The sequence below is a fragment of the Chelonia mydas genome, chromosome 5 (assembly GCF_015237465.2).
Source record: "Chelonia mydas isolate rCheMyd1 chromosome 5, rCheMyd1.pri.v2, whole genome shotgun sequence".
NCBI classification, from domain to species: domain Eukaryota; kingdom Metazoa; phylum Chordata; order Testudines; family Cheloniidae; genus Chelonia; species Chelonia mydas.
The window spans coordinates 35,435,205-35,457,927 of NC_051245.2; the positions used below are offsets into that span (position 1 = coordinate 35,435,205).

Sequence of the window (22,723 nt, forward strand, 5' to 3'; positions counted from 1 at the left end):
GCTGTAATCTCTGCTGGGCACAGACCCGCTTGTCTCTCCCTCTTGACTAAGGTTTTTCCAGGCTGCACAATTCCCTGACTAAAGTGTGATATCCCCAGCAAGCCAGACTGCCTAAACAGGCCAATGTCTGTACTTCACTTTCTCTCCAAAGACTATGAATAGTGGTCACAAGTTACCACGCAGCTCTTCCTGAGTAAGCACATTTATTAAGGTGAAAGCATTGCAGAGAAAACACATGAAAGAACCTACACACATGCTAAAAAGCTTATCAGAGGTCACCCCCAATGTCAACCTCGGGCTTGGGTAGGTGTTAGTCTTCCAAAACACACCACTGGGTTTCCCCCATGCTTACAGGTCCATAGCTCTCTGACTCAGAACAACCATGAATAGTTCAGTCTTTCCTGTATACAGTTTGTGTGTTTAATCTTGGCCTCATGTAACAGGTGATCAGCAGACAATGGGCCACTCCTTGGGGCATAGCTTCAAAAGACTAGGTTTTTGCATAATCAGAAGTGGGGAATTTGCATTCACCTGCCCCTAGGTGTTCCCCAGGAAAACCACTTAACGCTTTTTAATCCAAAAGTCCATTGTTCAGTAGAGTTCTTTTGAACCTCCATGTCTCACATCTGTTACACCTCCCCCCTTGAGAGGTTACATACAATCCCACCCACAATAATATGTAGATCATTCATTTAATACAATGTACCCCACAGATGTTTAAACTTAATTCAGTAAGATTTCCCAAGTATATTTGAGAAAACCGCCATGTCTGTCACGTGAATGTTAGTAAAAGCATTGGTTTGGGTTACTTGAATACTTCAATTTAAAGCAGTTTAGCAGCGCTCTTTACCGGAATCAAAAACCTTAAAAATCTTGGCTCATTCTCCCTTCTAGTTTATCTGGGATCTGCCACAATACATGACCAGTGGTGAACTGAGAGGTTTAAAGAAACTTCCTGTTGTCAGCTTTCCCATAAGTTTTTATTTTGCGTCTCATAACCAAAAGTGCTTGTTTTATTGGATCCTAATAGACTATTCCGTTTTGTTTCTCACAGAATTGGGTGACTGGGCAACAGAATGGCAGCTGAAATTCAATATTGATAAATGCAAAGTAATTCACATTGGAAAACATAATCCTAGCTATATATATAAAATGATGGGGTCTAAATTAGCTGTTACCACTCAAGCAAGAGCTCTTGGAATCATTGTGGATAGTTCTTTGAAAACATCCACTCAATGTGCAGCAGCAGTCAAAACTAACAATGTTGGGAATCATTAGGAAAGGGATAGATAAGATAGAAAATATCATATTGCCTCTATATAAATCCACGGTATGCCCACATCTTGAATACTGCACACAGATGTGGTCCTCCCATCTCAAAAAGATATCTTGGAATTGGAGAAGAGCAACAAAAATGATTAGGGGTATGGAGCAGCTTCCGTATGAGGAGAGATTAACACTGGGACTTTTCAGCTTGGAAAAGAGACTACTAAGGGGGGATATGATAGAGGTCTATAAAATCATGACTGGTGTGGAGAAAGTAAATATGGAAGTGTTGTTTACTCCTCATAACACAAGAACTAAGGGTCACCAAATGAAATGAATAGGCAGCAAGTTTAAAACAAAAAAGGAAGTATTTCTTCACACAACACACAATCAACCTGTGCAGCTCGTTGCCAGAGGATGTTGTGAAGGCATAGACTATAATGGGGTTCGAAAAGGAACTGGATAAATTCATAGAGGATAGGCCCATTTATGGCTGCTAGCCAGGATGGGCAGGGATGGTGTCCCTAGCTTCTGTTTGCCAGAAGCTGGGAATGGGTAACAGGGGATGGATCACTTGATTACCTGTTCTGTTTATTCCCTCTGGGGCACCTGGTATTGGCCACTGTCGGAAGACAGGATAATGGGCTAGATGGGCCTTTGGTCTGACCCAATATGGCCGTTTTTACATTCACTGATATACTGTTTGTGCTTATTTCCAGTCATCACTGAATTTTGAAAAGCATTCTGAAAATTTATCATGGACAGAGAATCGTTATGAAGCAAACCGCAGACGACACAACTCTTCAGATGGGTTTGATCCTAGTATTGGACGTCCTAATGGAGGTATAATTTTATTTCTGAATAACCTCAGTCAGTGCTGTGTGTTTATAAGCTTTTTTCGTAGAGCTTTAATGTTTTTTTACTACTCCTGGGGGAATTCTTCAGCACTGCGCACGTGCAGCATTTGTCCCCCTCGGATTTGACTTTGACTGGGAAGCAAAGGGAAGCCACAAGAGTGGTCATGCGACCCTACCCAGCAGTATGTTTTGGGTGCCCAAGGCAGCTGGCAGAGAGGTAAATCACTGTGGGGTCAGGGGCGGGACTGGGGAAGACCTGGCTGGTGGCTCCTACTCTGCGCCAGGCTCAGCTGCTAGTCCTGGCTGGGCTGGGACTTCCTCTTTCCCAGCATGGAATCTGGGGCCATGTCAGACCTGCCCCCAGATTTCTCCCCTGGCTGTAGGAAGCTCTGAACCCCCCCCCCCCCCCCAGTGCTTCCTGCACCCATTGCTCCTCAACTGCAAGGGGAGGTATCCATATATAGAGGGAGCTGCTCCCCCATCCACCCAACCCCCTCGTATCCAGACCTTCCTGCCGAGCCTCACTCCCCCTGCACCCAGACGCCCCTGATGATGAGCAACCTGGATCCCCACCCCACTAAGCCCCAACCAGCTGACCCTGGATCCCCACCGCACTCCCCCAACTTCTGGATCCCCCCCCGAAACCCCCACTCCCAGACTCGTCTGCCGAGCTATGTCGTCCCCTCCCCCCCAGACCACCATGCTGAGCCCCAACCACTTTCACTTGGACCCACCTGCCGAGTCCCCTTATTGTTGCACCTAGAACCCTCAACAAGCCCCTGTGCATCCGGATTGCACCCCCTACCCGAATCCCCCACTGAGCCGTTCGCACCCAGATTGCCCACACAGAACCCTGTTAACCGACACCTGGATCCCCCACACACTAAGCCCCTCCACACTTGGATCCTGCCTGCCCGCACCTGGTGCACTTGGCATGGAGGGATAGGGCCCTAGAGTGTTTCTGGGGCAGGCCCAGTCCTTGTGCTGTGTCAGGGTTGGGGACCAGCCTCACCACTGAGTCTGTGTCCCGGAGGGGAGCTGCACAATGATCTCCCATCTCTGTGCAGCTAGTGGTCTGTGCTCCCCAATGCCATGCTGGAGCCTCCACATTTGACAAATATTTGCAGAGCTTTAAAATATTGTGTGCAGAATTTTAATTTTTTTGGTGCAGAATTCCCTCAGGAGTATTTTAAATTCTGTAAAGTATAGACCTTCTTTCCTTTCTTAATATGCAAACACTAAATGCTTTAGCGTTGGAAGGCTTAATCCCTAGGAGAATGGAGGCTCGGAGAATGGAAGCAATACAAGGGGTTTGTGGTACAAGAGCAATTCTTTCAGGGCAGGTAGGATGGCCTCGGATTGATTAGAACAATGTGCCACTGGGTGCAATGTATTGCTCTTTTGAAAAGGAGCGGTATTAATACCCAGCTAGTGTATGCTGTAGACAGCAACATATACACAAGCAAACAGGAGAGGGGCCTGACAATATTTAATTGTCAGACCAAGCTCCTTTGGGGCCATCTATTTCCTGTCTTGCTCTGAAACGGAGCTTGTCTCCTTAGTACAGAGCAGAGATCCTACTCTACTGCCTGTATGAGTGAAAAGAAACTCACTATGCTATCAGATCCAGAATGAGCATAAAACGTGATTTGATTCATGATTTTAACTTTCTGTATCAATTTTGCAACTTAGAAATTCTTTCAAAACTGCTTGTAATTACATTTTTTTTAATTTAAAAATCTAAGGACATTTTGGGAGAAAAGAGAAAAATGGTTGGCGTTCACAAGGCAGGAATGGGACAGAAAACACACACCACCGTGGGGGAGGATACCATAGTGGAGGTTCCCGCTCTCGTACCAGCACTTTCCACTCTGGAAAAAGCCAAGGACTGCTGCATGAAAATAATGTACCTGACAATGAAACTGGGAAAAAGGAAGACAAGGAAGAACCCAAGCAATTTGAGGCTGAGGATTTTGTAAGTTACTTGTAATTATAATAAACAAGGTTTCATTGTTTGTGCAAGTGCCATTTTGCCCATTATGCAGGCTACTTCATGAGATTTCACCAGTTTCAGCTCATCTTATACAGAGATCACCCTTTCCATAGGTAAGAGGGCATTGATGGTTTATCCATTAACTTGTTTCTGTTCTTACCTCCTCTTATTATTGTAATTGTATTAGTGTATAGTACTCAATTCATTTGTTTATAGACGATAGCTTTTGGGACCTAGGTCTGTTCCAAATCCTTCACTACAATATTTTACGGCAGTTTACCATGGCAAGTACTACATAATAAATTCTACACAACTTTCTTTTCAGAAACTGGGAGTAGAATAATTAAGTAGCCTTTCTGCCATGTAGAAACCCAGGCTGGAATCTTCCTCTTGAGTTGTGAAACCTGGGAATTGCAGGATGTAGGAGGATTTGAGCCTTTCTGTTCTGGATGACCAACACCATTCTCCTCCTTTTCTGGACAAGGAGTCCACAAAATGGCATTGATTGCAGTGTGAGAGAAGCCCATTATGAAGGACATGATATTGGAGAGGGGTTAGGCACCAGAGGAAAATAGCTGAATGTAAATTATTGTAAAGTATTGGTCTGTTTCAGAAACAAACCTGGGTCTATCCTCAGTCCTGTCTATTTAAGGACTTATTTCCTTTGAGAAAGGATCTCACATTTGAAATGAATTTTAATGTGATTCTCCAATACTAAATTTCATTCATAATCAGTCTTGAAATATGAACCAACTAAGCAATAATTTAAAAATTATTTTCTTTCAGCCCTCTCTGAATCCTGAATATGAGAGAGAACCAAACCAGAATAAATCTTTAGCAGCAGGTGTGTGGGGTAAGTATTTTTGACTGTTTTGATAGAAAATATAGTAAAGGTTTGGAGATGATGATTGTTTTAAATAAAACAATGAAAAGAGGGGTGTGTGAGTTTTTAGGATATAACAATACTAGTTTTTTCACAAACGTAATTTGAAGTTAAAAGGACTCTGGGCCTTACTAAAATTTAGTTTACTTTTTCCTTTATGAAAACAGTGCCTATTGCCTATAATTGTGTAACAGAACATTGGCTTGTAAGCACAGGCATGGTCAGCACATCTGCTATGGTGACAAGGCATCTTTTGGTCAAGGGTTTGCTAGGATTTGGTCTTCAGGCAGGGTACATGGTGAAGAGGGGTCAGTTGACCAAGTGTCATGTGACTGCCAACTGGAGACTTTATAAAAGAATGCTTCTGAATCAGTCTTGGAAGATGTTTGAGGTAAGACTTTGAGAGAAGTTCCTCTGTGTGGACCTGGCAGGAGGCCTACAAGGCCTCCTTTGCCCTTGTCTTGCTGAAAGTTGGAAAGGCCTCTGGTGCCTGGGAGCAAGTGCTTTGAGTAGCTGGTCTCTTATTCTGTTCTCCTTCCCCCGGTAACAAAGTCAACTCTGAGGAGAGGGACTGAATTGTAGTTTGGGCTTTATTTTACCTTTCCCAGCTCGTGTAGCTGCCTGCCAGCTTAAGTTTGTGCTACAGATGCATGATTCACAGTAACATGTTGACAAATACAGGAAATGCGTGTTTGGAGAATCTATTTTTTTGAGTATTTCAGCTGCCTTTTTGAGGAATGTAACATTCTGTTAAACATACATAAAAGCTGCTATTTAGAAATGGATTTATTGTTGTCAAAGCTGAAACCTGAAAAATGAGTGCTGTTTTTCAAAAGATTTGCTAACTCTGCATTACTTCAGCTGTACAGTTTCACGTTTTTAGAAAGCAAACAGACACAGGCCAAGATTTTAAGATGCGTTCCTAAAGTTAGGCTAGTAAATTCTTTTAGATGCCAACCCAGCAGCTTCCACTTTTGAAAATCAAACCACTTATTTCTTTGCCAGAAAGGTCAGCAAGAGTTTAATTTTCCAGCCAAGTGGGAAGAGGTTATAAAACACTTATTCTCTCCTCCCCCCTCCCCCGCTCCTCCTCCCAGCCGCATCTGACAGCCAGAAGTTCGAGAGCTGGGGCTTCGGGGCTTCAGCCCAACTCCTGTTGAAGCCCTGAGACGCACCTTTCCTCCCTCCCGTGCTGGGCAAAAGCCCCTACCCCACTGCAAGGCAGAGGATCCAAGCTTCCCACTCCAGTCTGGTAGGGGGAGGCTGGGGGAAGAGGGAGGGCTCTGCAAGACTCACTTTAATGGTAAAAGAGCCTCATGTGACTTGTGAGCCACAGTTTGGCCACCCCTGTTATATAGCTAATGCTAGATCCTTGCAAACTGAGTAGCATCAATGGAACAGGAAACAGTTCAGTTAGATTTGAAGGAGAATTAGCTTTCCAGGGTGTTAGGCTACAGTCAGATTGATCTTCACAAGAAAGGCAAGAAATAGTTTAATTTGCCAAACACATGAGCATAAACTACAATGATAACTTGCTGTTGCAGTGCATTACTTGATTTTAGGGGGAAATGACATCTTTCATACTTCATTACAACCTTGCAATTGCAAACTTAAAGTATACTTGGAAACAGGGCCGTCCTTACCCATACGCAAAGTACGCAGCTGCGTAACACACCAAATTTCCTGGTGCCCTACATGCTGCTCCAGCCTCTGCTCTGGCTCTTCCTCAGTCCCCCGCCCCTGCTAAGCCCTGCCTCCATTCCCCTGAGCTCTGCAGCAGGGCTGGGGCTGCGCTCACTGGCGGCAGGAAGTGCAGAAACCCGGCCCCAGCCGCACTGCTGGTGAGTGCTGGGGGGTGGTTTCCCCCCTGCCCCCAAGCAGCTCTGCTCCCCCTGTGGAGGCCTGGGGCCTGCCCCCCTACTTTCCCTCACAGAGGTCTGGGGCCCCCCACACATACCCCACGGGGGGGCTGCGTAGGGCCCCAGAATAGCTAGGGATGGCCCTGCTTGGAAATCTTATATTGGAATAAGACTAGCCTTCAGATTAACAGAAAACTAACATGCAAGACAATTGGAAGATACTGTAGTTCACGTAGATGTATTAAATATTAAAGTCTGGGTCAAAATGGAGCACAATTTTTGTTCCATTATTTTATTTCACTTTGTAAATATGGCACAAGAGCTTATTCCATGCTCTGAATGACTTCACATATTGTTAAATTCTACGAGAACAAAATATTCAACTACCATATAATAAATAGTACACTTTAATTTGCTAACACTCACCAACAATAAAAGGAACAGCATAATGATTTTACTTTTAGGCAGCCTTTGCTAGTGTATTACATATAAACTCGTTTTGCTGATGTTACTCTAACTTTCCATGTGGACACTTAATCTTCATTAAGAGCGCCTGTTCGCGGTTTAGCATCATCGGGGAGCTAGTGTGGAATAACTATTAAGCTTTAAATTCATACCCTCGCTTATTCTGTACTAACGTCTCCATGTAGGCAAGCCCTAAATTAGCTTCTCTAATAGAAATGGAATTGTAATGTTTAGAGTTGAAAATAGTCTATCCAATAACGAAAGAGTGCCAGTAGAATACCTCTGTGCAAAAGATTTAGTGTGGTAATTTCTTAGTTATGTAAATTTGAGTTGCACTTTATAGAGAAATGCCATGTCTCTAAGCAAATGTGATTAATGACCTTAAGTGCTGTCCTTCAAATAAAATGTGTTTCACCCCTAAAGTGGATAGTAAATGCAAATGGTGCATTTTATTATACTTTCCACAACTGAGGCATGTTGAGGTGAAATAACAAAAAAAAAAAAAACTTGAAACAGGAAATGACAGAGAGACCCTTACTGCTCTAGAGCTCAAGGGTGCCATATTTCTTCTGTTCACGTGGGAGAGTTGTTCCTTTAGTCTAGGCTATGAGCCATCATTCAGGAGAAAGTGCAAGACTAATTAGCCCTGGCCAGTTGTTGATAAAATAAGCAGGAAAAAGTCTTCTCTCAGCAGCTGTATAGATTTCATATGACCATTCAGATGTAAAATTTCCAAAATCAAACACTGTTTCTGGTTTTGAATGAGCAAAGTAATGTGCCTGAGGGAAGAAAATGTTAACATTTAGCACTGTTTCTCAAGAGCATTAATAATTGGGTATGTAAACACGTCACAAGTTTTAATTCTCACAACAAATGTGAGGTAAGTAGGGTTTTGTAGGTATAGCAACTGAGAGTCAGAATAGTTACTTTACTTGCCCCACACCACACGAGTTATTGGCAGATCTGAGATTGAACTCATCAGTTCCTGATTCTCTGGCCTCTTTGCCCTGGACCACACTGCTACCCAACATTTTGTATCCTGAAACATTAGGGAGAAGGCTCATTCTCTGATTTATTTTATGTTGCTTTTGTTTCTATATAGAATATCCTCTGAATCCAAAATCTAGATCTCCAAGAATGCTGGTCATTAAAAAGGGTAGTACAAAAGATTTACAAATATCTGGATTCCCTGTAGTAGGAGGTCTTCATTCTCAACCAGTCAAGAATGGAACTGGTACAAGTGTTTATAAAGGATTAGTTCCTAAACCTGCTACTCCACCTGCAAAGGTAAGTTTGAACTCTGTTGGAAATATGAATAAATCGTCTGTGAAATGTGCTCTAATTTTTGATACGCTTGTCTCGTATCTGGGAGTACTACCGCTTCATGTAGCGTTACCATGTTTAAGTATGGTTATACTTAAAACGTAACTGAACATTTTTCTGAACTGTATTTAGACCCTTCCTATTTCTGCTACATATTTTTGAGGTAGGATAAGAACTGAACAGTGTATTCCAGGTGAGAGTCGAAGGGACACAGTTGATTTGTGTAATGTGAATATGTTTTCAGTATTTTTCTGTTCAGTTCTTTAATACATATAAACATATCCCATCCCCCCCCGGCATGCAGTAGAGGCTTTCATCAAGTTTTCCATAATGGCAACCTTTTTTTTCTTTCTCTCTTTTCCCCTGGGTGGTTCTGGTTAAATTTAGAATCCATCAGTGTAATGACTTAGTCAGATCATTCCTTCTAATTTGCATTTCCTGGAATGAGTTAAGAGTAAAGATAAAGGGTCTGCACAGGTATTACTTAGGGTGTAATTTGGCCTGCAGTACTCCTGGTAAGGTTTGACTGAAATAATGCATCTTGGCTCTCAGAGCTCAACCTGAATTTGCAGGGCTGGCAATAGAACAAAATAATAAAAAAAACTGAGCCTATTTGTTATTGAAGTAATTGAAAATAAAGATAGAACACCAGTGCCATTTTAGGTGTCTTGTTTTTTTAAATGAAGCCATTGCCTCCGTGTTAGATTCATCCTTACCTCACTCGAGGAATTTACATGCTCTGTATGTAATGACATAAATTATTTGATAGTGAAAATATTTTGAGTTATTGAAAATGATTTATTTAATATTGCAGTGCTAGATATACTAGAGAATATTACACACAGCTTTTGAATGTAATTTGGTGTGTTTAGATAACTAACAGAATAAGGTATTGGTATAAGAAGTGCCAAATAGTTTACATTTGATTTATTAATTATTTTCAACAAGAAAATAGTTTTTGTACTGTCTTACAGAATGACTGTTTGTTTTTTCTGAATAAGCAGACCTTAGTTAATGATTGGTTTTATTTTTTGTTTAGCCTGCACAGTGGAAAAGCCAAACAAAAGAGAATAAACTTGGGACTCCATTTCCTCATGAGTCTTCATATGGTATTGGCAACTTTAATGCTTTCAAATCAACTGCCAAGGCTTTTAGTGTATCACAGAATTCAGTGAAAGAGGTATAGTATTTTTTTTGCATCAGATCCTTTTAAAATTTCAAGATATTAATCTGAGTAACCTGCTATATACTGTAAGTGAAAACTGTTACATGCAGTGTTGTAGCCATGTTGGTCACAGGGTATTAGAAGCAAGGTGGGTGAGGTAATATCTTTTACTGGACCAATTTCTGGGGGTGAGAGAGACAAGCTTTTGAGCTTACACAGAACTCTTTGTCAGATTTGTCCGGACTGTCTTCAAACCTGAAGAACAGCTCTTGTTTAAGCTTGAAAGCTTGTCTCTCTCACAAGCAGAAGTTAGGCCAGTAAAAGATGTAATCTCGGAGATTTATTATTTAAATAGTTAATATTTAAACTTTACCAATGTTATATACCTCAAGCATTGGCAGTACCTGTTGACCTATTTTGTGGGTTTGGAAGGAGGAGAGGTGGATGGTTTAGAAGATGTTAAGTCTGAGAATGTTGAACATAAAAATTGCTGATGGTGTGATACAATTCCAGAAGTACCACCTTTGAGGCAATACTCGAATACCTTCCAAATCTGATTTATCAGTGAGTGCACACCGAATACATCCACTACCCAGGGGTAGTTGGGAATTTTAATAAACTCCTCTCTTTATTTTTACTTCTTATTTTTTATTTTATGTAAGCATACTAAGTCAGTTCTGGACTCTGGATGCAGGTGAAACTATAGTAGGTGTACATTTTTAATTCTTGCTCAGTAAAAGGAACTTGTCTTGTGTCCTATCCAGTAAATTTGTCTTTAACTTGCCAAGTTTTCAGTGTTCTTATTTTTTTCCCCCCCTGCATTAGTGTAATCGGTCAAATTCTTCATCCCCTGTTGACAAACTTAATCAGCCTCGATTAACAAAATTGACAAGAATGCGCACTGATAAAAAGAGTGAATTCTTAAAGGCATTGAAACAGGATAGAGTTGAAGAGGAACATGAAGATGAGAATCATGTTGGGGAAGAGAAGGTAATTCAATTCACCAGCTGTTACAGATATAGTTGTAATACATCTCAAACCACACACGCATTGTTTTATTTGGTTGTAATGAGACTTTCATTTTCTCTGAACACTTACAACTGCAAAACATAACTTACCATGACAGAATTTCTAGAAATATGAAGTGCAATACAATAATGAGGTCAGGATCCCAGGCCTATTTAATATTAGAAAAGATGAATTATCTTTTAATGTCCCTCAGGTATCGAACCACTGTCCCTTTCTGAACATCACTTCGTCCCTTTTTATAATGAAAATTAAAATATTAACTGGGATCTTGATGGCAGAATATGAAATTATACATCCAGCTACCATCTCTTCAGTTATACTTATGACATATATTCAGTTGTTCACCTATGCACAAACTCTTGACTACTCCTGTGAATATTCCCATTAAAACTTCTCCTCTCACATGTTCTTATGCTGACTTAGGGCATGTCTACACTACAGACTTAAGCCAACCTATGTTAAGTCGACTTACAGCAACCACAGTAATTACTGCAGTGGCTGATGTCCACACTACCCTCCTTCTGTTGGTGGTGCGCGTCCTCACCAGGAGTGCTTCCACTGACTGAAGAGGGACAATGTGGGAGGCTGAGAGCCAGTGCGCTCATCTCTGCACAGCTCCCCGCCGGGATCCCAGTTGCCCCCAGGGCTCTCAGCTCCCTGCTCCCAGCTGGGCTCCAGTTGGCCAGCTTTCTTGTCAATCTCAGGGCTCCATACTGGAGCCCTGAAATTGACAAGGCAGCCAACCACCGATGTAAGTAATGCAGTGTCTACAATGACACTGTTGCCCTAACTATTATACCGACATAATCCCTATGCCTCTCATGGAGGTGGAAGTATGTTTGTGTAGTAGGGCACTTACATCGGCGGGACAAGGCTGTAGCGTGTACATGACATAATGAGATCAACATAAGCTACCTTACATCAACCTAACTATGTAGCGTAGACCAGCCCTTGGATTTACTCTTCTCAGTAGGCTGTGGGGCATCTGTTACATACTTTTTAGTAACACTTTCATGAGAACATTTCAGAAACTAAGTGGCCATTATGGCACATTTTGAAACAGGTTTCTCTCTAAAGTTTATTATTTTTTATTATGTGCAGGACTCTTTACAGGTTAATAAAATTGGCAAGTCTTTACTCTAAGTAGCTTGTGATCAAAGCTAGGCACAACACAGCAAAGGCTGGAAATGAAAGTTGGCGTGAGTGAGGATTATTAAAATTATTAGAATTATTAAATTATTACTAGAATTATTAAAGAACATGATTATTCATGTTAATTCCTTGCAATGCTAATTATATTAATATTTGTAACTTTCCAAATTGCTGTTAATTGCCATCCTTGTACAATGAAAAATGTGTCCTGGAATGTCTTGCTCAGAATCCTACTGTATGGGTTTTGAGTAGCAAACTTAAAAGCCATCTAACAATTGTAGTTTGCAGAAGACTATTTACATAATCCACCATATAGGAGCATTGTGGTATATTTCCTCATTTTGGAAGTAAATTTTCTGCCACTGATGAGAAATTGCAAGTATATTGATCTAGTAGTTCCCTCATTTCCTGGTCTAAACTGAACCTAATCTAAATTGTGAGAATTTACTAATTAGTCTGCTGGTAAATGGTGGTAGCTTGGTGTTTAGTAAATGGTAAGTACAGAAGAAAGAAGATTTCCTAGCTTCAAGTCCTGTGCCAAGTGTAATCAGTGGCTCAGTGGTTGACCAAGACAACGTATGCCTATAGTTGAGAAAAGAAACACCCTTTATTGAAAACATATGGCATGGCAGATTCTGCAGCATTGTTCAGTTTTCTGCACAGTTGTCAGGCTTACTAATGCAAACAATTGGCCCCTAAAAGATTCAAGTTCTAGGCCTCTACAGAGTTCTTTCTAAACTGTTTTCTCTGTCACTCAGGTATCTGGATAGTCAGAAGAGGTTCCAATTGATCCTCTATCCTTGGTTAAGCCACATGAGTATTATTTCTATCTTAGGTACTCATAAGGGAACCTATCACATTGTCCAGTTTGGGGCTCACAGGTCTGATGACCTACCTGTAGAAGAATACCTCAGAACTATATTAGTCTGCCAATCCCCTTCTCTCCTCTAGTGGACAGAAACTATTAAGATGGTGGGTGGTTTCCATTTACCAACACACCTCTTTTTTTCCCCATTAAATTTTAGATGTTCTGATGGTCAGTTTCTAACAGAATGGAAGAGAATATATTCTGTATAGAACATACCTGAGAGCAGTGCATATGTCTAAAGAGCCCCTTTGAAATTCCAAATGTGAAATGGTGCCTGCATTTTGCATGGATGCCACATCAGAAACCTTAGTGTCGGGAGCTGATCTGGAAATGTCCCTACGGAGATCTCTGCTACTGATACAGTTCATCATAGAATATTTGGTTAACATGCATGTAGTCTTAGTTATGAGGCAAACTTTTGTTATAACAATACTTTGAGGATTTATCAGCTCTTCAAAATGGGAAAGGGGAAACAGATGTTTAAGTTCTTTCTTTAGATACTTTAAGTTCTCATACTAATGTCCACCATTCATTAGTTACCTGGATATCTGGAGGCAGCTGTGCTTAATAGGGTGGTTGGTTTTCTAGAATGGCAAATACATGAAGTTAGTCCAATGGAACGGTCTGTGGAGAGAGAGCATGAGTTGCTATTGTAAAATCAGATTTTTCATATAATGGAGTGAAAATTTGCATGGATTAAGGAGTTTGATGAATTGGTTGCAAAAGGGCCTGGTTGCAGTGGGCTCAGCAGTAGCTTAGAAGTTACTGAGTAGCAGAGACAGGTGGGAAAGAATGAAGCCTGCATACTCTCCTGATAAGCAGCAGGAATAAGACTTTTCTTCTAGACTGGTACTGGACTGTGGTTCAGGCAAAAGGAAGTAATGCTATTTCTAAGGCTGGTGTTCTGCTTTGTGCCTGAGCTCTTGGTTTCCAATATGTTGGTTAGGAAGTGGAGAATTCTTAAGGATAGGAATGGGAGTGGGTTTGGCAACTGAGATTTGAGGTGGATGAGGCCAGACATGCCTATTGATTGCTGCAGATCTCCTCTGAGAGACTGATTTGGGGATTGTTGGTGAAGGAAAGAGCAAAAGCTAGACAAAAGGGGAAATAGAAAGCTGCCCTGTTCTGCTGATTGCTGTGATTTTTTTTTTTTTAATTAAAAAGCACTGTAAATTTATACAGTACTTCAAAAACAGAGTAATTAGATAAGGCTTTTTCACTCTTGTGACAGACAGGTTTGGTAGGGGGAGTCTTGTCATGGCGTTTAAGCCCCAGTATAATAATCTGTCCCATAAAAGGGTTAAATTTGGGATGCTGTTATTTCAAATAGTTCCCAACTGATATCTGGCCATATCTCAAGCATAACTAGCAATTTTGTTGGTAGCTTCAACAGAGATTGAAGACTGAATAAACATGGGTTCTGAGCTACCCTCCCTTACCTATAGAAATTATTCATCCAGGGCAGGTTTGAGAGACACTGGCAGGGTGGAGAGAAAGGGGAGCTTGCAATGCTGTTGTGTCCCAGGGTACCTGATCTGTGGCTGAACTCTAGGTACTACTTTGAGTGCTGATCCATATTTGTATTCCACTGTGGGTATATATAAGTGCCACGTACCTAAACTGGAGAATTCCTGCAAGCAGTGTCCGTTGGGCTGTGCCTGCACCCCTACTTTTCCTTGCCTTCCACACAGAAGGTATAACGGGCATGGTGGATGGACTGTCTCTCTAGTTTGTGACCAGAGTCTATTGTCTGGAGCTGATCCTTTGTCTACTTTCTATAAATATTCAGTTATATATATATATATATATATATATATATATATATATATATATATATATATATTTATATTTGTTTTCTGATCGTTCTCTAGTTACTTAATGTTAGCATCCCCACCCCAGGGAACCTTCTCTGTCTCCCGGCATGTGACTTAAATTATGTCCAGAACACCAGGCTTCAAAAACTGCATCTCCTGCTCTGGCTCACTTTAGGTCAGTGACAACCACCAGCACTGCCTCTACCTTGGAGAAGCTCATATCTCTGCTGAGCGCAGTATCAGCTGCTCTTTTCCCAGCTGAATGTGGCAGGCATGAGAACTCCAGCTTCGGAAGCACATTGTGGAGCATGCAATGAGGCTTCAGTCAGATTTGTGCCAGGGAAGCCCACTGTACATTGGCCAGAGTCATTGAGGAGCATGCCACCTAGTACTGTCTGACTCCAGAGCAGAAAGGATCAGAGGAAAAGACCCTTTGTCTGGGCCCTGTCATGAGAATAAAGAGCACTCTCTCTCAGACTTAAGAGTAGATCCCCCTCTTAGACCTTCTAGGAGGAGAGATCCATCCCCATCCCTTTCCAAGTTGTGGCCAAGTGTGCCCAAGCCACAAGAATCTACCACCCCCTCTTCCCTTTCCCCCTCCCCCCCCCCCCCCCCAAAGCCTTATGGGCAGATCAGAAGGCACATAGGGGCAAGGACCCTTTGGTACCAGCCTCTGCACCAACTTCAGCATCAACTGTAGTACCAATTAAAACAAAACACTAGGACTCAAAGTACTGGGAACTGCTGGTACTGTCGAAAACCATCAAGTTGGAGACTCGTTTACCAGAAGTACCATCAGAGCCCCATAAGGAACTACCATTGACACCTACTCTGATGGTACAGGCGTGGACCGTGGCGTGGTAAGGGGGATGCGACTGAAAAAGTTGGGGACCACTGCTGTACAATGCAATAGGCAGCCTCAGTAGCATCACCTCAAGAGGTGTCCCTGCTTGATATTTGCAGGGCAGCTATGTGTAGTTTCATCCACACATTCACGAGAATAGGCATCATTTAGCACAGCAGTTGTACATGGAGCTATACTAGCATTCTCGCACCCTCCTCTGAGTACTGTTCGTAGTTACCCACAATGGAATACACGCAGGGACCAGCACTTGAAGAAAGGGAAGTTACTTACCTTATTGTAATGATTTCTTCAAGAGGTATGGTCCCAGTCCACTACCCTGTCCCCATCCCTTCCTCTCTGTGTTGGATCATGACGAGATTCGTGGTAGAGAAGAAACTGGATATACAGTCAGTCCACACTATGTGGAGTCACAGGCATCAACCAACAGACCCTAATTGCAAGAAATCTTCAGTCTCAGGTTCGTGGATTGCATGTCTAGCCACAGTGGAATCCAGACGGGCACCACATATCTCAAAGAAGTGTAGTTACAATAAGGTAACTAACTTGCCTTTTCCACTGCTGTGGGCAATCCAGTACCTCTAACTTTAAATATATTTAGAAGTATGAATAAAGAGATTTTGTGAATTGATGGTGAGTTGCTCCATTTAAAGCTAATTTTAAATGGTACCTAATCCCAGAAAAATGGCAGTTTGCCAGAGTATTACTTTGTGTATGCTGTCTCCTTTGAATTATAATGTATATTTAATGTACTTTTTTAACAGGATGATTCATTTAATTTGCATAACAGCAACAATGCTCATCATGAGAGGGACATAAACAGAAACTTTGAAAATGAAATTCCTCAAGAGAATGGAAATGCTTCAGTGATTTCTCAGCAGATCATTCGATCTTCAACTTTCCCTCAGACAGATGTCCTTTCAAGTTCACTTGAGGCAGAGCATAGGTATGTACTTTATATCGATGCCTGTGTTGGCTGTTGAACATCTTTTCCTGAATTCATGGCCCTACCAAATTCACGGTCCATTTTGGTCAATGTCAGTCATAAGATTTTAAAAATAATAAATTTCATGATTTCATCTGTTTAAATATGAAATGTCATGGTGTTGTAACTGTAGAGATCCTGACCCAAAAATGAGTTGTGTGGGGGAGGAGGGAGGTTGTAAGGTTATTGTAGGAGGTGGGTTGCAGTCCTGTTAGTCTTATTTCTGTGCTGCTGCTGGCGGCAGTGCTGCCTTCAGACAGAGCTGGGCAGCTGGAGAGCAGCGGCTGCTGGCCGGGAGCCCAGCTCTGAAGGCAGAGCCACCGCCAGAAGCAGTACAGGTGACATGGTATGGTATTGCCACCCTTACTTCCTCACTGCTACAGGCTGGGCGCTGCCTTCAAAGCTGGGCTCCCAACCAACAGCCGCCACTCTCCGGCCGCCCAGCTTTGAAGGCAGCGCAGAAGTAAGGGTGGCAATACCGCAACCCCCCTAAAATAACTTCGTGATCCCCCTGCAATTCCCTTTTGGGTCAGGACCTCCAATTTGAGAAACGCTGGTCTCCCCTGTGAAATCTGTGTACTATAGGGTAAAAGCACACAAAAGACCAGATTTCACGGTCCGTGACACGTTTTTCATGGCTGTGAATTGGGTAGGGCCCTATTCATGACTGATATAAACTTAAGTAATTTAAATATATGGATAAAACTCATGCTCTGATATTGAGTTCATAGTTAATTGGTTTAAAATACAACTTCTCATGGGGGGTTCTTCTAAAAACCAAATTGTTCGACTTTTTAATATTTCATCAGAGTCCATAGGACTAGGTTTCATTTGCCTTTACTGGTTCTCTTATGCACTGTCAGTTTTAAAAGACTTTTGGAGTTCTTTAGACTGAATTCTACATTAACATTCTCAAGTAGAAGGAATCTTAGTTAACCGTGCCTGCATTCTTTCTAGTAAGGCAGTGACATGTGTTGAACAGTGTTCATCTAAGTATTCTTCAGCCATCCAGATGAAGGTGACTTTTCCAGAAGCGTTTCTTTCTGGGGTTGGATTGTAGTGAAGGTGTTCTCTGCGTACGCTATTGGTTTGGTAAACTGAGTTGACAGTCCTGATTCCTTATAGTGGTGCTCTGTGAATGGACTCTTCTAGAGTTTCTTTTGGTGGTGGTTGACTTGTGGGAGGACTGTCTTATGTGGCTCTCTTGAGTAAAGTGAACAGAACATGTTTGTCACTGTGGATCAAATGGGGGATAGGGGGAGATCCTTCTCATTGTTTCCCTTCTTCAAGGAACAATTTCTGTATGTCACCTTCTCTAACACACTGATCCCATAAGGTATTAATGGAGTTGAGGCAGGGTAAAGCCTCTGAGTGATACAAGCAGACCCAAAGTGAGTTCATTAGTCCTTGTAGATTTTCCAGAACAGGAAAACTACTCTTCGGTTATCCTATTATAAAGCTGTATGTTTCACCATCTGGTAATGTTACTGGCTTAAGCATGGAATCTGAGTTTTGGTCTTAACAAATTAGTGGATCCACTATTTTGAGCCCATCAACAGTTGTCCCAGATATCTTAAATCTCCTTGCTAATGGCAATAGTTTAATGAACTTCAGGTCCTTATTGCTAACACATTGTCTGTTTTAAGACGGGCTGTACACCAGCATTCTAACTTTCTGCCTGTGGTCCAGCTTCCATCTCTTGGTCTTTTGCTTCCAGTCTGTTTTTCCTTGTTGCCATACTTCTGGAGAGAAACTGGGAGCTAAATAAACCCTCAGTTCATTTTTAGACTGTTAGAGCACTATTATCAGCCCTAGAAAATAGATCATATGGTTTATTCTATGAGTGATCAGAAACAAGGATGTTGTCTATTATGTAAACATTATGTCCTTGCCGCCTCACTCACGATGGCATGAGTGGTGGTGGTCTCTTTGTGAAAAGTAGATTTTTATGGGTATCTCTTCAATGGGCCTCCCTAGTTAGCAGTTTATCTCTGCATGTGTAAATCATAGAATATCAGGGTTGGAAGGGACCTCAGGAGGTCATCTAGTCCAACCCCCCACTCAAAGCAGGACCAATCCCCAACTAAATCATCCCAGCCAGGGCTTTGTGAAGCCTGACTGCACAAACCTCAAAGGAGATTCCACCGCCTCCCAAGGTAATGCATTCCAGTGCTTCACCAACCTCCTAATGAAAAAGTTTTTCCTAATATCCAACCTCCCCCACTGCAACTGGAGACCATTATTCCTTGTTCTGTCATCTCCTACCACTGAGAACAGTCTAGAGCCATCCTCTTTGGAACCCCCTTTCAGGTAGTTAAAAGCAGCTATCAAATCCCCCCTCATTCTTCTCTTCCACAGACTAAACAATCCCAGTTCCCTCAGCCTCTCCTCATAAGTCGTGTTCCAGTCCCCCTAGTCATTTTTGTGGCTCTCCGCTGGACGCTTTCCAATTTTTCCACATCCTTCTTGTCGTGTGGGGCCCAAAACTGGACACAGTACTCCAGATGAGGCTTCACCAATGCTGAATAGAGGGGAACGATCACGTCCCTCAATCTGCTGGCAATCCCCCTACTTATGCAGCCCAAAATGCCGTTAGCCTTCTTGGCAACAAGGGACGCTGTTGAATCATATCCAGCTTCTTGTCCACTGTAACCCCTAGGCCCTTTTCTGCAGAACTGCTGCCTAGCCCTCGTCTGTAGCGGTGCATGGGATTCTTCCGTCCTAAGTGCAGGACTCTGCACTTGTCCTTGCTGAACCTCAGATTTCTTTTGGCCCAATCCTCTAATTTGTCTAGGTCCCTCTGTATGCTATCCCTACCCTCCAGCATATCTACCTCTCCTCCCAGTTTAGTGTCATCTGCAACTTGCAGAGGGTGCAGTCCATGCAATCCTCCAGATCATTAATGAAGATATTGAATAAAACCAGTCCCAGGGCCAACCCTTGGGGCACTCCGCTAGATACCGGCTGCCAACTAGACATGGATCCATTGATCAATCTGGTAGTGACAAGCCTAACTACACAGTTGGCATGTGCAAGTGCCAGGTATTGTGGACATATTTTTGAAGGTCTGTGGAAAGCTTCACATTTAGCATTTAGACATGTTTGATTAATTTACAAAGTTACAAATACTAGCATTTACTGAAGAATCAGAGTAACTCTGAAGGACAAGCTTATGTTTCAACCTGTGTGCATAGGTTAAATAAAATAAAAGCAACAAACTCCCCCTGTGTCCAAAAAAAAACCATAATGAAGTATGTGTATTTTGCAACTGGGTATTGTTGATTGCTTGCAAATTTTGAAGACACGTTATCTATTTAAGCAATGTTCAAAAAAGCAGAATTCTGAATGTTTGATGTAAATGTCAAAATATTGTCTTTGTTTTTTAAAAAAAGGTTGTTAAAGGAGATGGGTTGGCAGGAAGACAGTGAAAATGATGAAACCTGTGCTCCACTAACAGAGGATGAGATGAGGGAATTCCAAGTCATTAGTGAACAGGTGATACTTACTAAAAACTACCAAGCATTACATTTTCTATTTGTTTACACTTGCTTCAAAAAACACAATTGAGGGATTGTCAGAACTGGATTGTGACAGTGAGTGAACTGGGTAGCTCGAGATGACTCCAACAGGTACATATTATAAATGTATTGTGTTCTGCAATATGAAGGGAAATTCAGAAATCTGGATGGCTTTACAGAGTTAATGCAGTAGTGTTGTCCCATATTGGCCCCAGAATATCAGAGAGAGAAGGTGGGCGAGATATCTTTTATTGCACACATTTCTGTTGGTGAGAGAGACATAAGCTTTGTCTCTCTCTGTCCAACAGAAATTGGTCCAATAAGAGATTACTTCACCCACCTTGTGTCTCTTAGAGGGTTTTGGCACTTAACACTATCCTCCCCTCTTCCCCCCCCCCTTCTTTTTTAAATCCTTAGAGCCTTGTGCAGATACAAAATTTGTATCTGCATCTAATCTGCAGAAATCTGCAGATTTTCAGGGCTCTAAAATCCTCCCCTCCTGCCTTAAAAGGCTAGGGGAGTGAGCCTTGAACATTCATACTGCATCAAATGTTTGTCTATAAAAGATAAGCTTACATCTAGGACTTGCAGTAAAACTATTTCATTTCCTTTCATTGCTACCAGTGATGGAGCTGCACAGATTCCATGGGCTCTCCAATTCCTTCATCTCAATCTGACTAGAGGGGGTTTTCTTACCTGCATGCTTTTTTGCAGTTGCATAATTTTCTAAAATCTTGGGTTTTTTTTGGCTTCTGGAAACCTTTGTCCAGTAATTTCTAAGGAAAAGGGGTGAAGAAACAATTCTGATCTTGTGACAGTTTTTCTCATTTTTAGTATATGATCCTAATTGACAAGAAAAAAATCTATTTCTTTGTGTTGAATCTTACCATGTTATACATATGAACTGTCCTATGAGAGGCATAGTTGTTGATGTACAAAAAAGCAATATTGTTTTAGTATAATTCATTTCTGCTGTCAATTTTCGGCTCACTAAATGTTTGTTTTTTACATTTCAGTTACGAAAAAATGGCCTTAGAAAAAATGGCATTCTAAAAAATGGCCTCATCTGTGACTTTAAATTTAGCCCCTGGAAAAACAGCACTTTCAAACCCACTATTGAGAATGAGGATACAGAGACAAGCAGCAGTGACACATCAGATGATGATGATGTGTGAAGAATTCTCTAACAGCTTTACAAGCTTGTGTGATCTCATGCAGGTTTGGGGGTGAATTGTTCAAGCCCCCCACCCCCAAACTATAATTTATGTAGAAAAATACCCTGTTAGAGGAAGAATGTTTTGGACTTCTCTATGAAGAAAACAAGGAATGTTGTGTTGGGCTGTGAACATTACTATAATTACTTTGTAAATCAATGTTGTAGAATGAGGACTTTGGTTGATCCAGCGTCGACTTTCTTCATCACTGCAGCATTTCTCGACTAGCAATGTGACAATGTAACGAATGAGATTTTCTCATTTAATAATAAAAGCAAAAATTGTATAATGTTTTGCAAAGCTTCTGTCTTAAAATGTCCAGGTCTTTAACAAAAAGGGGCAACTTGACAGTGTTTTGCTTGCTGAGTCATTTCTTTCTTACAATGGAAACCCTCAAGTCTACTTTGTACGCAAAAAAAAATATGGGCAATGTAGCATGTTGGCTAAAATGAGCAAAGTGCACTAAAACTTTGTTTTCCTGAATTGAGCTGTTGTACTGTTCCACTTTTTCCAAACATAATTGCTCTTTAGCCATTAATAGTTCAATTATTGTTACAGCAAAAAGACTATTGCTACAGTTCCAGATTTATAGAACTGACTTAAAATCAAGAGCTTTATTTGGGTGCTGCAAGGTCCAGGAGTCTCAGAGTGGATGTTAACAAAGATTTTTGTTGGAAAATAAACATTTTGATAAATTATTCACATGCAGAAAAATTGATTATACTGACTGGATCTACATGGAAAATAAACTGGATTTACAGAATATTGTCTCAGTGCATAACATCAAAAGTATTGTTTATAAAACCCAATTACAGTTTGTTTTATCTTTATCAGGTTGCAAGTAAACTGTGACAGCAATGGTTGACTTTTAAGCTTTGAGAAAGTAACATAAAATTTGATCACCAGTCTCTGCATTTACTGCTATGTCAGTTTCATCTGTACAATAAGCAGTTTATTTCAGTGGCCTTGTTTAAAATCTTGTTTTATAGTCTCACTAATTCTTAAACCACTGTGGTCTTGTTATATGGTTTATTGGTTTCTGGAGATAATTTGGCAGTGCCATTTCTTAAATTATTTGTACAGGTTTATTTTGTTAATTTTCCTTTTTAGCTCTTTATATTTTTCCTTCTGAGGTTGTTCCAACAGTATAATTCATAAGCATAAATGCATTTTGATATGATTTCATATTCTATAATGTAGATCTATATAGATATATTTAGGTTTCCCCTTAAAATATTTCCTATTGTACTAGATCATGCATAGTGTTATGTTTTATCCAAGATTATGACTTTCACGGTGGAAAATTTTTTTCCTAAAGGGCAGATTTTTTTCATATTTTTAGTTTTTGAGGTTGGGAAAAATTTTTACAAGTGAACATAGACTCATTTTGGCAGAGGGTAAAAGAGGAGTTTTAACAAATACCGGTATACTTTTAGTCCATGCATGAAGGCAGGGTTCTATTGCAAATTG

General features: G+C 41.2%; 1 protein-coding gene across 8 annotated transcripts in view; it reads left to right on the forward strand.

Annotated features, from left to right (window-relative positions):
* GPBP1 (GC-rich promoter binding protein 1) overlaps nt 1-22,016 on the forward strand; it is a 58,959-nt gene extending 36,943 nt beyond the window's left edge. For all 8 annotated transcript variants that reach the window (XM_037902836.2, XM_043546550.1, XM_037902835.2 and 5 more), the window contains 9 exons: nt 1,986-2,109; nt 3,869-4,098; nt 4,903-4,969; nt 8,426-8,610; nt 9,686-9,826; nt 10,637-10,801; nt 16,301-16,482; nt 19,914-20,016; nt 21,056-22,016. In XM_037902836.2, coding sequence (XP_037758764.1) covers nt 1,986-2,109; nt 3,869-4,098; nt 4,903-4,969; nt 8,426-8,610; nt 9,686-9,826; nt 10,637-10,801; nt 16,301-16,482; nt 19,914-20,016; nt 21,056-21,214 — 1,356 coding nt within the window. In that variant the 3' untranslated portion in view covers nt 21,215-22,016. The remainder of the gene's footprint in view (nt 1-1,985; nt 2,110-3,868; nt 4,099-4,902; nt 4,970-8,425; nt 8,611-9,685; nt 9,827-10,636; nt 10,802-16,300; nt 16,483-19,913; nt 20,017-21,055) is intronic.
* The last annotated feature ends 707 nt before the right edge of the window (nt 22,017-22,723 follow it).